The sequence below is a fragment of the Micropterus dolomieu genome, linkage group LG02 (genome assembly GCF_021292245.1).
Source record: "Micropterus dolomieu isolate WLL.071019.BEF.003 ecotype Adirondacks linkage group LG02, ASM2129224v1, whole genome shotgun sequence".
NCBI lineage: Eukaryota > Metazoa > Chordata > Actinopteri > Centrarchiformes > Centrarchidae > Micropterus > Micropterus dolomieu.
The window spans coordinates 30,541,973-30,557,516 of NC_060151.1; the positions used below are offsets into that span (position 1 = coordinate 30,541,973).

At 42.2% G+C, this 15,544-nt stretch overlaps 1 protein-coding gene across 3 annotated transcripts in view; it reads right to left on the reverse strand.

The window, feature by feature from the left end:
- Positions 1-15,544, reverse strand: part of LOC123961795 (caskin-2-like) — a 68,089-nt gene that overhangs the window by 27,355 nt on the left and 25,190 nt on the right. For all 3 annotated transcript variants that reach the window (XM_046037515.1, XM_046037506.1, XM_046037498.1), the window contains 6 exons: positions 14,809-14,906; positions 12,949-13,094; positions 9,451-9,546; positions 5,940-6,070; positions 3,025-3,133; positions 268-376 (listed from right to left, as the gene is read on the reverse strand). In XM_046037515.1, the coding sequence (XP_045893471.1) occupies positions 268-376; positions 3,025-3,133; positions 5,940-6,070; positions 9,451-9,546; positions 12,949-13,092 (589 nt within the window). In that variant the 5' untranslated portion in view covers positions 13,093-13,094; positions 14,809-14,906. The remainder of the gene's footprint in view (positions 1-267; positions 377-3,024; positions 3,134-5,939; positions 6,071-9,450; positions 9,547-12,948; positions 13,095-14,808; positions 14,907-15,544) is intronic.

Consider the following 15,544-nt stretch of genomic DNA (forward strand, 5'->3'; position numbering starts at 1 on the left):
AAAGTCTCCGTCCATGTTTAAATCACTTCTCCAACACAACCGCTCATTATTCCCTCAGTCTGTTCCCACAGGAACTTCAAAAGGCTGCAGGATTACAGAGCAGAGCGCGCGCACACACACAGTATATATACAGCTCTGTTAAATTTGAGGCTGCTCTTTGAAGCTGCGAGAGCTGAATGATAAGAGTTACATAACCCAAAACTTAAACACAAGTCAGGTGAATCTGCAGACACAGAAAGAGGAGAGCGGCAGCAGTAAAACTCTGACCTCGCAGCAGCTGCTTGATGTCCCTGCTGGCGTGCGACGTGGTGAACTGGTTGACGATGTCCAGCGCCGTCTGGTTGTAGGTGTTACGGATGTTCACGTCCACTCCGGCCTGCGGGGACAAAACACAAGGACTGTCTTCAGACACGAGCTCTGTCCTTTAACCCGTCTCTGTGATGTTAAACATGTTCACGTGCAGTTTGGTGTTCAGGGTCTGGTTAAAACCACATCTGATCTGAGGTCAGTGAGGAAAGACGAATGCAGCGATTTCACCGTCACGTAACGTCGCTCAGATGACTGAAAAACATTCACTGTTTTACAGCCTGCCAGCTGCTCTGTGAGGTGATATTTAAGGTCAATTTATACTTCTGCGACAAAAATAGAGCTGCAACGGTTTGTTGATTAATCGATTAGTTGTAAACTTTTAAATTAATTGAGACTAAGGCCGTCGCTTTGTGTTGAAAGGCGGTGGAAATGTTTTTATTTATGTTAAAGGAAACACAAAATTCAGGAAGCAGGTGACATTTCCAAATATATAAATATAACAGAATCTGACCCCTAAAATCCGCTGTCTCAGAGCAGTTCGAGCCAGGCAGGAAGTCAGACACAAAACGGCAGAGAGAATCCGGGCAATTTTCAAAATAAAACACCCTGTGGAGAATCCCGATCGTTAAACAACAATAAACGAGGTTAAAACAGACACAAAAAGAAATCGCGCTTCTGAGACGCTTCCAGTGGACTTTGACGCATCAAAACATTACGTTATTTAACTGCAAGCTACATTTCAGAACGCTTTCAGAACAAATTATGCTTTGACATGTCCCCAGTGTCCCCACCGTAAATGACAGAAGATGAATGAAGAAAAGCACGTCCAAATTCCAGATTCCAGCTTCTCAACTGTGAAGATTTGCTGATTTCTTTGCTCCTCTGTCAGTAAATGACACTTTGGACTCTGTGTCACGATAGCCTGTCAGCGTTCAGACTGTCCGGACGCCACAGTGCTGTGAAGAGGACGGGGACGCCGGGCGGCGAGGAGTCTCGGATCGGATTCTGCTCTGATAACGGAGCCGTTCACTGGTGCGAGGAGCTCAGAGTTAACTGCTTTTACTGAATGAACTTTTTACTTGTAAAATGTGGGATTAAAACGTTGATATTCATATTTATACAGGACACAACAGGAGGCTGCTGGGAGAAAAGGAAGCTGACCTAAAATATGAGTCTGTTACTTGATTCTAGCTATCGCTGCACTTTACTATGAAAGAAGTTAGCACAGCGTAGCCCTGATTGATCCAAACTCCATTCAGAAAACAAGCATTTTAAAAGTTGTTTGCTTGTCATCTCGCTGACAGACCTGACAAAACACGACTTAATGTTTTTAACAAATCAGCATCACAATGTCGTTATTTCAGCATCAGTTTGATCCATTTATTGCAACTTAATCACAGATAAATGTCTGTTTTGGGTTCATACAGCTGGAGTTATGGTGGTTTGAGCGTTTTATGATTCGCCTTGTTTGAGAAACCGGAATAAACCTAAATGTGATGGATGTGAAACCTGGTCCCTCCTGGACTCCTGTCAGTCCTTATAGGCAAGTCTAAGAAAACCAGGCTCCCGTCTGAATGAATGAACTTTTACTGGTCACAGAGACATAAAAACTACATGAATAGAATCAGCAGTGAAATCTAATAAAAATATCTGACAATGTTTGACGACTTTGCCCCAAAATAAGGTTTAAAAAGAGTTTTTCCCGACCAGTTATGCTTCTACCGCGCATGCGTCACCTCTTCCACGCATGTGCAGTAGAAGTAAAACAGACCCTTACGTTTCCCGCTTTGGCTGTTAAAAGCAGTGATTGGGTTTCTTGCGAAAGGGGCGGGATAACCGCCATCTTTGCCGTTACGGGCTTTTCATATAGAGTTATGTTGAGGATGTGATTGAGTGGCGTGTCTCCTCTATAAAACGTCTCTGACTTTGTAGGTCCCTCAGGGGCGGAGCTAGACTCTCAGCACAATGGGGGCGGAGCTTCATCATTGGGCCCGCCTGCGTCCGTCTGCGTCGCGGCTGCCTAGCTGATCGCAGCCACTCTAGTCAATGCTTGTGCTCACAGTGTCTCTCCGGCTCCTCGCTGGAGAGAATACGCAGCCATTTTCAAAATAAAATACCCTGTGCAGACCCCCCATCATATCTCAAAAATAAACACATTTTAAACAGACAAAAAAGAAACGATTTAACTACGTAGCCTACTTAATCATAGTGGAAGCACAAAAAGCAAGCACCTAACACCAAATCAACAAAATCTAAACATGTCAGCAAAGTCAGGCAGGCAAAACGCTCTTATTCTGAAATGCTCCCTGTGGGATCTGCAGATCGGAACGAAAGCGGGTCACGTAGAGCCGTGAAGAAGATAGTAGAAGCACAAAAGGACATTAAAAACAAGTCATTAACGTGGGGCAGGCTGCACGCTCCCCTGCTGAAACACTTCGGCTTCCAGTGGAAGTTGAAGACAAAACTAAACCACGCCCCCTACCTAGCCGGGGGCCTGGATTGGCCGCCCCCATGCACCCACGCTATCTACGCTTATGACATCCCTCCACCCTCTTAAACCTGTTCCAAGAGATTTCTAGAAATAAGAAGGAAAATGAGATTTGAAGAAACTTGATGAAGATGTGGAGGATCACGTCTGCGGTGGAACGAACTACCTGCCCGACAGGTAACCACCGCTCTGCTCTGTGTATTCTGACTCTTCTAAGATGAACTTACGTCCAGCAGCAGTCGGACCACCTCTGTCTTCCCGTACAGAGAGGCTTCGTGCAGAGCCGTCCCAGACTTGGTGGTCTTGTTGATGTCGATGCCGGCCTTCAGAAGCAGCCTGGAAACGAAACAGAGACACACCTGTGAGTCCTGAACCTGAGCAGAGAGAAATCCTGAGCTCTAACGTCTTTACGGTTTTATTACTGGTTCTTTCACTTCTTGTGTTTCGTGTCACATCAGGTGAAATGAAAATATAATGAACGGACGAACAAATCTAAAGGCTCAGAACTCAAAGTTGTCTCAGCTTGATGTTGTGTGTAAACTAACTGTTCAGCTGCAGGATTAAAAGGCCTAATGACAAAACGTTTTTTAACGACGAGATTTCAACAGCAGAAAGTCACAAAAGCAATGTCATGTTTTGCAGTTTTGGGGTTTTATATATACCTTGTTTGTGCTCTAACTGTATTTCTGATCTGTTTTTTTGTGATTTTCTTTTCATTTTATCCAATTAAAAAAAAAAATCTGAATTCATTGTATTCTGGTTTTTAATGTAATAATGTAAATAATTTTAATTATTGTTGCTAAGTCAGACAAACTGTTGGACCTGACTGACTTTTATCGCGGCGCTGCCACTGTCTATTACTGCACTCCCTGGAGAAATATTGTCTAATTTGTTAGAAAAAGCGATCTCAGAAAGAAGCTTTGCAGTTGCATTGTGCATTTGAAGGTTGTATTCAGGCTGTCAAACTGGTGAACCACCATATTATTATTGACTATTGAGACAAAAGACAACGATATTAAGGATCAACAGTGTTCCTGTACAGCTGGGTCGGCCTCTGTTCTTTATTACAATTACGTTAAATTACGTTACAGTCAGTAGGAAGTTAGCTGGTGTTGGCTAACTAGCATTACATCAGGAACAATCCACATTTTTTAGGTTTATTTTAGGTTTTGGAAAGAGAAGAAATCGTACTTCTCTTTTCAACTTCTCTGGGTAACGACTATTACAAGATGCCCCAGGAACAGCGTTTGACCAGATCTTAGAAAAATACAAACCTCGAAAAACGACTCTTTTTAAATTAGATTTAATGGATTTAGTTAGAGCAAGTCCTATACTGCGCTGTGATTGGCCAGCTGTGTTATTGGGGCGTGGCTTAGTGAAGGGTCAATTATATAGATCAAATTATAGATAATTTTGTTTGCCTACAGTGTGTAAAGCACTGAAATGTGCGCTATCAATAAAGCTGCCGTGCCTTTATTTTGAGACTTATTCTCATATTCTTATTTCTGCTGCTAATGTCTTCAGTTAGTGAAGCAGCTCTGCCTTTATTATAAAGCAGGTTGATGTAAAATGTGGCTGGTAGCTTCCACTGCACACACACACACACACACAACGGGGATAAAAGCCCTGTAAAACTGGGTCACAGGGATGTTGTAGTGTATTTCAGGGCTCAGCTGGGAATGTGAGGCATGAAGAAGAAGAGACATAACCAGCTCCAGAGTTCATGCTCCCACATCCCAACAGAAAAGTCCCGGCTCAGTGGTCAACAACCACAAACCACAGGAGCCCCAGCCCTCCGGCCCCTACAGACAGACCCTCACCTCGGAGACCAAACACAAAACGTTCTGATGCCAGAAAGAGTTGTTTATCTGGACACGTGGAGCGTAACAACTGCCGCTTCTTTTTACTTTCTTAGGGATTACCAGGGTTCCCGCTCTTTTCTAGAGATCACTTTCCAGGACTTTTCCAGGACATTACAGTGATGATCTAGCTGGTATGACAGACGGGGATCACGTCATAAATCAATATGTTCCTCTCTGTGGAAGTCTGATTTTAAAGGTGTGCAATGGTTGAAAACAAGTTGAAAAGAAAACATTTATTTATAAACCTAATAAAAACGACTAATACTCACCTTTGGAGGATAATGCAACTTACATTATTCAGTCACTTCCCACATGTGCTACCATGTGACCTGACTCGTGTGTTCACAACGCTGCCGCAACATTATGTTAAAATAGATTTCCAGGACATTTTACTTTTTCTCTCATTTTCCATGTTTTTCCATGACATGGAAAACTGGTCAAATGTTTTCCAGGTTTTCCAGGATGCATGGGAACCTTAATTACTATTTTCAAAACAGTAATAATCTTACAGTTATTGATCCAGGTAACTTTGCGTTACCAGAACGTGACTTCTTTTGTTGTCCAGCACGTGTTAGCGCTGCAAACGAAGCTAAACGAAGAATGGAGAATGAGGCATGAGAGGCTGCAGTGTTTTCAGTTTGGCTGATTGTTGACTCCTCGGGTTTAAATGGAGAGTAAATTATTCTGCAGAAGGATTGTTGATATTTGAACTGAACTTCCAAACAAATACACCCCTCTCTTCAGTGCTCCGTCAAAAGCTCCGCCCCCAAAATTTCAAACCTCTGAGGATTCTCCAGCATTGAAACGCCTTCTGTTTATACTCGTCAGACCTTTTCCTCTCTGGCTGTTTCACAGTGGCTGAAGTCCGGCATGTTTGAATGTGTCGGTGTATAGAACTCTCTCTCGCTCACTGCCCCCCTCCCCTCATCACTCCTGTGCTCGAGCACTATCGCCACCTGTCGCTGATTGGCTGGAACAATGTTGTGGCGAGATCCACACCACTTTCTTTGTGTTCCATTCACAGACCCAGGGCTGTGTAGGAAAACCAGATTTCTTTTCAGAGCACACACAAAACAGAGAGCTAGCAAACCGTGAGGAAAGTGTACTAGATGACAATCACTTTCTATCACTTTAACTATTGTTCCAATAAAGTGAATTCATTTCTAAAATGAAGCTGGTCCGTCACTTTTTCTGAAGGGGATTTTTTACTTTTATAGCCTGAAATAGATAAATATTATTACTTTCTGAAGAATAATAAGTAAAAACACAGATGTTCTCACCGTATGATGTCTTTATGTCCGTTGCGGGCGGCGAGGTGTAGCGGCGTGGTGAAGGCCGAGTCCGTCGGCTCCTTCCTCTCTCCTTCCAACAACGCCACGACCATGTTACTGCTCAGCAACAGCTGGGCCACCTGGAGAGAAGGGAAGTCGGTGAGATGACATTTACATTTACATTTATTCATTTAGCTGACGCTTTTATCCAAAGCGGGGTTAAGTGTCTTGCTCAGGGACACAATGATGGATGTCTCACAGTGGGGGATTGAACCCGGGTCTCTCACACCAAAGTCATGCGCCTTATCCATTACACCCTCACCACCACATGGAGAAAGAGAGGTGACTAAATGAAGCCAGAGACGAGACCGAGCTGCAGACACAACAGGGACCAGCACACGGAGGCCCTGCAGGTGAGAATGTGGTGAAACCTCAGTGACCCAAAACACCACAAGTGCTTCCAGATGTTTGGCAGAAGACGCAGTGAGTCACAGCTGGAAGCTACTTTTAGTATAAAAGTAGGGATGCACCGAAAAGAACATTCTTGGCTGAATATAATAAAACTTTCCTGAACACCGAACAAGGTTTTTAAATTTTGTTTCCATTTATTTTGCCTTTTTGAAATGTGCTTTTTCCTCAGTGTTTCCCACAGGATGTGGAGAGACTATGGTGGGGGGGTCCGGGGCCTGACAGGGTCCTGTAAAGCAAATTACATGAGTCCATTTACTTTTAATGGACACATGTAACATGCTTTATACTTTCTGTGAATATAATCCAATTAATTTTATTTCCATCCTGTACAGATGCCTTATTTTGAAAACTGGACGTTGTCACATGTGTTTCCTCCTCGCGCTAAATTCATCCAGTCGGACCCGGTTTGATAAATAATGTTGTAACATGAAGACTTCACAGCCTCTCTTCATACTAAAGAGACAAACTGACAGGATAAAGTCTCTAACCTGCCTGTCAGCTCGCTCTGGGCCGCTTCACTTACCGTAAAGGCTTGAATACGTGTGCACTCCAAATTTAGGTGCAGCTAGCTTCATCTCCTTCTCACAGACGAGTGACAGAAACACTCAAAGCGGTTCTTTTCTAAGAAGTCAGCCACAGATGGAGCGGATGTGCTGCAAACGGCGACACTTGCTAAAATGCTTCCACACTGCCGACATGTCAACGTAATTGTTCGGTAAAATATAATCGATCTTTTAACTTATTCGGCCGAACACCGAAAGTGCTATTTGTTTTTACTATTTTCGGCCAAATAATTTCAGTGGTCGAACATTCGGCGCATCCCTACAAAAAATGTTAGAAAAGTGTTTGTTTTGTTTGTCACCAACTGTTTGTTAACACTTAAAACAAATTTTACGATTTTACAGCGTTTTAAAACAAGTTGTCAATTATTACAGGAGAGCTACCACGCATCTGTTCAGTTCAGTTCATTTATAATTATCCCAAGTGGGTAACTTGATTTGAGGTCAGGGCACAATATTAAACATAAGGATCAGATGTTTATCCTTAACACGAGCACAAAAAATATGAGACCAGTACATACAGTGCACTAAAAACACTTTAAAAACATAAAACCCTAAAATGGGAGGTTACCTCAGACGATTTAGAGTTATCACACAGGGAACAAAGGAGTTTGTGTAAGCTTTAGATTTTATTATTCTTTTATAACTTGTATATCTTGTTTGTTTCATCGGTTTATGTCTATTGTTACACACCGAGTCACCAAAGCAAATTCCTTGAATGTGTAAAAACTCCTTTGTGATAAAGTTGTTTCTGGTTCTGATTCTGCAGAGTCAGAAACTGTCAAACGGTGTCGGCGAGGCGAGGCGAGGCGAGGCGAGGCGAGGCGAGCGCGTCTCCTTATCTACAGTACAAATGACTGAGCCGCAGCAGCCCTGCGTAATAATCCTTCCCTAACTGTGTGTGTGTGTAAAGTCCTTCCTCAATTCTCAGTAACTTCAACTCTGAAAATAAAGCGCTGTGGCTTTGGATGGAGGGTTTGTGAGGAGGAGGTGAAACAGAGCTGAATGGAAACACAGCAGCTGCCACCGACGACACACCCTGACGGACATCAGCTGAGTGTGGCAGCTGAGGCCTGAACACATACACACTAAAGATATCTCAGCTGTGTGTGGAGAAGGAAGGGAGGGGGGTCAGGCTTCAGTTTCAAGTCACACAAGTCAAACCAAAGAGGATGGCAAGCAGTGGACAGTAACTAAAGCCGCGTTTCCACCAAAAGTACCCGGGAACAGGAACTAAAAGCTTCCCTCGGCCCGCTGTTGTGTGAGTTTCCACCACAGACTGAAGATCCAGAGGCTGGAAAATCTAGCCTGTTCTACTACATGATGAGCAGACCAAACTCAATCAAGTCCATCATCTCTTTAAAAGATCTTAAACAGAGAATAAAGGAAGTTATCAGTGTTTGCTGCGGCTGCCAAATAAATACGTGATCTAATAATCTTTCCTTAAAACGGAGCAACACAACCATAAAACACATTTCAACTTCTTTACTGATTCCTAATGTTGTAGCACTCGTCTCGGACTCGACCGCATTTGTTACTCTGTCTTGTCTCGGTCATTGAGGACTCAGGATTTTATTTCAAGACCAGTCAACTTTGGGAATATCAATAAATTGCTTTTGTTAACATCCTAACTTTGGTTGGATGTAAAACTTATTGCTTGCAACCAATAACCCTGATTAAACCCCTCTGCATGTTGGTAAGCATGGAAAAGCAGTGTTGAATAAAGACGCTTACGTTATGCTCTTAGTGTTTGTATGTGGGTGTTTTAATGGGAATGTGGATCTTTTAGATCAGTTTGAGAAGTACCTGTGATCTCGTTCTACATTTTATTGTGCGTCATGTAATGTGGGGAACTGGTCTCATCCCCTAAAAGTCTTGGTCTTGACTTGGTCTGGATAAACTCTGGTCTCGGTCTCGATATGGGCGGTCGTGACTACAACACTACTGATACCAGCTGCTTTCTGCAGCTCCATGTACTCTGCAGCTGTGCTCTCTGTAGGGCGGATATACTCAGTATTAAAGGGACTTGGATCAGGACGATCCTACTTCTGACTGAGCTCTCTGGACTTTTCGGGAGGAAAAATTAACACACATCTATGGGTGGATTACTGCACAGTGGGATCAATGCAGTAATCCGTCCACATGTGCGTCAGACTGATGAAGTACGAGCGAGAACAGAGAAACCAGCAGAGTGAGAGAGATCAACAGAAAGAGACAATGCAAAGATAACAGTGATGTTTACAGACAGAGAGAGAAAAGTATCCACAGCAACGCAATCTAACCCCTGTGTGTGTGTTTGTTTGTCCAGCTGTGGCCGTGTGTTGTCCAACCATCATTAACACTCACCCCCCCCCAGAGACTCATTCTGACCCCAAAACCGGCCCCGATTATCATCTTAAACCTCCCGCGAAAGTTCAATCATTTACCCTGTGAGAGGTCGGTCCAGTGTTTCAGCTCATGTCACAAACAAAAAGAACAGACGAGCTCACCTGGACTCTCCCGAACTCGCAGGCCAGGTCCAGAGGAGTCTTCTTGGCCTTGTTGACCAGACAGGGGTTGGACTGATGCTGCAGCAGCATCTCAGACTGAAACACACAGTAACACAACACATTTTATTTTTACAACATGAAAAAGCACAAGACGAAGGAGAAGAAAAAAAAGGTACAAAAAAGTCAAAGGAAAGAAACGGGGATGCTGTGTATGTTCATCCGGGACTGCGTTTGCATACCGTAAAACTTGAAATGAAGTCCTAGTTAAACGCTTGTCCCGTTTACTGTCCTGGTGTGGCTACAAATAAACGCAGGTTTCAATTAGAAGCCTGGTTTTTATAGGAGTTCATTGGACTAGGGCTGAACGATTTGGGCAAAACATTTAATTGTGATTTTTCTGCCAGATATTGCGATTAAGATTTGATTTGCAATTTTTTTAAAAGTTTAGCTAATATTCACTGCCAGTCTATTTTTGACGGAAGCCGCGTCAAGCAGTACAGAGCAGATGAAACGGGCAGGAAGTCAGACACAGAACGGCAAAGAGAATCCGGTCGATTTTCAAAATCACCCTGTGCAGAGACGTCAACAATAACCACAGTCAGACAAAAAAGAAACAATTAAACTACGTTGCTACTTAACCACAGTAGAAGCAGAAAAATCAAGGACAACCGAAAAAATTAACAAAATCTGAATAAGTCAGCAATATCAGGCAGGCAAAACGCTCTTATTCTGAAATGCTCCATGTGGATGTAGCCGTGCAGAGAGCGAAACGGCTCACAGAGAGCTGTTTTCGTAGTTGCAGCACAAGAAAGGACAAATTAACAACACATCAACAACGTGTAGGCTAAACGCTCCGCTGCTGAAACACTTCAGTGCGAGTTGACGCCGGACAAAAACCCGCGGCACAGACGCTGTGTGTGTCGGTTCTGCTGGCGCCATTATCCCACGTTTTCCTCCAGTTTCGTTTGTTGCTGTAAAATGTACACGCCCTGTTGCCGCTCTGATTGGTGTGTGGAGATGCGTGCAGCTTGTGATTGGCGAGCAGGTCTGTCACACAAGGACGACAGCAGCATGAATTTCGATTCAAAAGCGATTAATCGTTCAGAAATTCATTGGGTTCATAAAACCTTTTGAAGCTGCTCAGATCGCACATACAAATACAAATGTTTAAACGTATGTCAGTATGAACATGATACTAGTCGTTCAACAGTTGACTTCATTGTACGGAAACAATGAGTACCAAAGTAGAATTAATTCAGATTTACCGGCATGGTAAAGGAACTAAAGGCCTGTCCAAGATATACGCCGGGTGAGTTCAGTGATTTAAGCAAAGAAAAACCAAAGTTTTACAGTATGTTTGTGTTAAAGTGTGTATAAATGTTTGTACACTTGAATGTGACCAAGGAAATGTGTGGATGTACGATAAATAAATAACATAAAATAAAACAAGAATAATAATGTCTGACAAAGTAATAATCGAAAGAAAATGTAATGATATTTGTATAAATACCCAATGATTATAAAATAACAGACATAATAATAATTCTACCACGGATCGTGAAAAAACTGTTAAAACATCTGAAAATTTAAAAGGAACATTTCTGGACTCAGAGTCAGGACATGGTTAGCCTAGCTTAGCATAAAGACTGGAAGCAGGGGGAAACTGCTAGCCTGAGTGTGTGTTTGTGTGTGTCGGCGGCGTCTCGGCCCTCGGAGGTGGTCGATGCTGTAATGTGGATAATGTTTCACCTCCTCTCAGCCAATCAGATGACGTTGTTACACGCTCGGGCTGAATAAACAAAGCCGTCCGCCGTGTGTTATTATCTCTGCAGGGAGGGCGGATTACAGCGACAGAGGAGGAGATTTCAACACGGTGCAATAAAAAAAGAGTCAAGTGGAATCTGCAGCTTTAAAAACAGATGGACTTAAGGCGGATTTAAGGCGGACTGTTAACGCTGGAACTGTGTTTAAACTGTATAAAAACAAACAAAATGACAACAAAAGAGGAGACAAATTTAATCTTTGCTTTCCCACTGTTACCACCATGCAGAGCGTGCACAGACTTAAAAACGTACACAAATATAAAAATTATAAATTTATATCCATAAATTAGAGTCCCTTGCTCCAACAACAGCAAACAAACTACTCACAATATTAAGTGTGTTATGGAAAAGTAGTATGTATGTATGTTTGTAAAGGTCCTGAAGTCAAAATCTTACTTAAGTAAAGGGTGAAGAAGTAGAATAGAGTATCACAACATGTACTTTAGGCAGAACAGCGGCCTTCTTTGATCATTTATATGCCTTTTCAGCCAATAATTGAGTCGTAAAAATTCAACCTGTTTTTAATTTGTTTAACTTATTTAAAAAATACTACACAAACCTTTTCTGCAACTTGAAACGAGAAAGAAGATTTAAAGAAAATACTTTCTTTTCTATTCTTACTGCTCCTGCAGATATAAAAAAAGACTTATATATAATATAAAACGAAGCAGATGTTGTGCATCACATTTTGTATTAATAGCCTTGATCTGAAAAGTAAGCTCTAATAATGGGGTGGACTAAAATTGCGAAATGTATACAGCAGAAGTAAAAACTGCTCAGCTGAAGTACCAGTATTTAAGTGCAGTACTTAAATAAATGAGCTACTTTCCTCCTCTGTATGGGGTAAAGAGTAATAAACAAACAACATGTTGATGTGTGTAGTGTTTTTTAATCTGACGCTTTGTGAAGCTGCAGACTGTAAACATTCATCTTAATCCTCCTGACCTGTAACAGCTGTGTGATAATACAGAAAACCCCTGCAGTTCATTTCATCAGCCACCCCTCACATCTGTCCTGCTGGGACAGTCACTGATCACACCCCCACCTAGAACCTGATCACCCCAAATCTACTAAAAATGTAGGTTAATTATACATCTGACCCGTTTTAAACAGTCATGCTGTCGTCCTTGTGTGACAGACCTGCTCGCCAATCACAAGCCCTACCTTAAAGTATTAAAGCAGTAAAATGTGCCTGTTGTACTAATATGTATTCTCTCATCAGATTATTATTCCTCATCATTAATGAACCAGCCAAATTTAAAAATACATTAAACAATCCTTCTACTGATAGTAATGAGTAAGTAATGAACAGAAATGTGTCTATAAAACTGTCTGATCAGATTCTTTACTTATTATTTTACCGGATTGTTCTGATTGGAAACTTTAGGGCTTTATTTTATTTAGACATTGTTCTTGTGCGTCTTTAAATAACGTTTTGTGAAAAACATGTTTATTTTCCTCGAAGCAGAGTAACGGCGTCCATGCTGCCACTCCTTTATCTGCAACAAATACAATACTGTGCTGTAAACAAGTGTGGTGCAGACGGACAAAATAACGTGAACATCCTGTCTAAAAAGGGCATCTCGTGTCTTAGAGTCAAAACAGATAAACGAGCGGTGAGAGGAGAGAGGACAGGCAGCAGACACATAGTGACGTACGATATGTTTGAACTCACCACTTCGTAGTGTCCGTACTGCGCCGCCAGGTGCAGAGGGATGTGTCCGTCCAGGGAAACGCCGTTGACCGACGCTCCTGAGCGAAGCAGCATCAGGACCGATTCAGCTTTCCCCTGCCAGGCTGCGTAATGCAGCGGACGCATTCCTGCACAGATCACACACACTTTAACATTTACCCCATGAAAAGTCACCCACTCAATGGATAAACTTTAATCAATCAGTTGTGGAAGAAGTACTCAGTACACATTATGGAGAATGGCCCATTTCAGAATAATCTACTGTATCTCACAAAAGTGAGTACACTCCAATTTGGTTATTTTGAGGTGACAGCAAATTTACACTGTTATACAAGCTGCACGCTCACTACTTTACATCGTAGCAAAGTGTCATTTCTTCAGTGTTGAAACATGAAAAGATATAATCAAATATTTACAAAAATTTGAAATGTGTACTCACTTTTGTTTCCAGCAGTTTAGACATTAACGGCTGTGTGATGTGTTATTTTGAGGGGACAGCAGATTTACACTGTTATACAAGCTGCACGCTCACTACTTTACATCGTAGCAAAGTGTCATTTCTTCAGTGTTGAAACATGAAAAGATATAATCAAATATTTACAAAAATATGAAATGTGTACTCACTTTTGTGAGATACTGTATATTTTGTTATTGGATTATAATTATTGATGCATTAATGTGTTCATCACTTTAAAGTTGCAGTTGGTAGAGCTCATTTTAATGACTTTTTATACTGCTGGGTAGTTTAATCTGTAAAAATACACAAGAATATATATGTTGATTATATTCTGTATAAATAATCTGAAGTACAAGTACCTCAAAATTGTACTTAGGTACCAAAACAGCTCTCATTAATTGTACTCTTTATGTCTTCACCATCGCCACAATACTACATTACTTTATCTGATGTGCTTCAGCCTGACTGTGTGTGTGTGTGTGTGTGTACAGTAGTGACACACACACAACACACACACAGTCGAGTCACCTGTTAATCTGATGTGATAATCTGATACCGTCTACTGTCTGTACACAAACAGGTCATGTGACTCGTGACTGGACGGTGGAAAGGAAAATGACATTTGCTCTTAATGAACCGATTAAGATGAGACGCTGTGGGTGAATAGGGTAAAAACGTTAACGTATAGATATCACCATGAAACTTTCTTAGCTGATTACTCACATTAAGACAAATATTTTTTGTATTACAGGTTTTCTGAAATGTTATGTTTAAATATGCAAATGAGCCAGTATCTAATGAAATATGCGCTAACTTGCATCTATTTCAAGAATTAAGTCAGGTTCAAAATTATTGTTTTATTTTGTTGACACATTAAACTCAAATGTTTTTACAGAAGGGATTTTGGATATCTCTTTTTATTACTCCATAAATCAGAAAATTCTTTTACTGGGATAAAAAAAAAAACAATTTCCGACCTGTTTTTGGGAATAAAATGTTCTATAATTCAGGCTGTGAAGGATATATGAATAAACCCCTCTGTAAAAACCTTCAGAATATAGTCAGGAATAAACTGGAAGTATCAGATACTTAATAAGTATCAGAGAGCAGCACACGCTTTTAGTCGTTTGAGTTTTTTTAATTTTAAGATTTGTTGTTTTTGGCCGTGTTTTTGTTTGTGCTTTAATTAAAATAAAGACAAATATTGACCTGCAGGTGTTGATGTTTACAGTCATTTAGATAACTGTCAATTATGGATGAAACGATTACCGGTTTAACGATAAACCGTGGGAAAATTCCCGACAGGTTATCATTAACCGGGACACCTCTTAAGACTCCTGGGCCACGACGACGCCAAGATGTGTGTGTTTGAGTTTGTGTCTAACCGTTGCTGTCCTTGACGTCCACGGTGGCCTGGGCCTCCAGCAGGGCCGACAGCAGCTCCGTGGTCCCTGTGAGAGCAGCGTGGTGCAGGGCCGAAAACCTGAGAGGTCAAAGGTCACAGACAGAGACAGAGAGAGAGCATTATAAACGAACCACAGCAAAGTGGTCATAAAATGCTCGTAGCCCCTGTCAGACGCAGTAAAAGCCACCACATCAGCTCCCAGATCACTCCGTCTCCTCGGATGAGACCTCCTACATTTAAAAACCCCTCTGAAGTTTAACAGGAGAGACAGAGAGGCTCGAGCAGACGATACAGAGACGACAACAGCGCCTGAAATTCAAACTCAGCATGGACCAGAATCAGACCTCGCTCCTCATCGTCCATTTTGTCTTTTTGCATCCTCCTCCTGTGATCAGTATTGGGGGAAAGCCTGCGTCCTCTCTGACAGCCAGCAGGGGGCGACTTAAACCTGCGTCCTCTCTAACAGCCAGCAGGGGGCGACTTAAACCTGCGTCCTCTCTAACAGCCAGCAGGGGGCGACTTAAACCTGCGTCCTCTCTGACAGCCAGCAGGGGGCGACTTAAACCTGCGTCCTCTCCTGCAGCCAGCAGGGGGCGACTTAAACCTGCGTCCTCTCCAACAGCCAGCAGGGGGCGACTTAAACCTGCGTCCTCTCTAGCAGCCAGCAGGGGGCGACTTAAACCTGCGTCCTCTCTAACAGCCAGCAGGGGGCGACT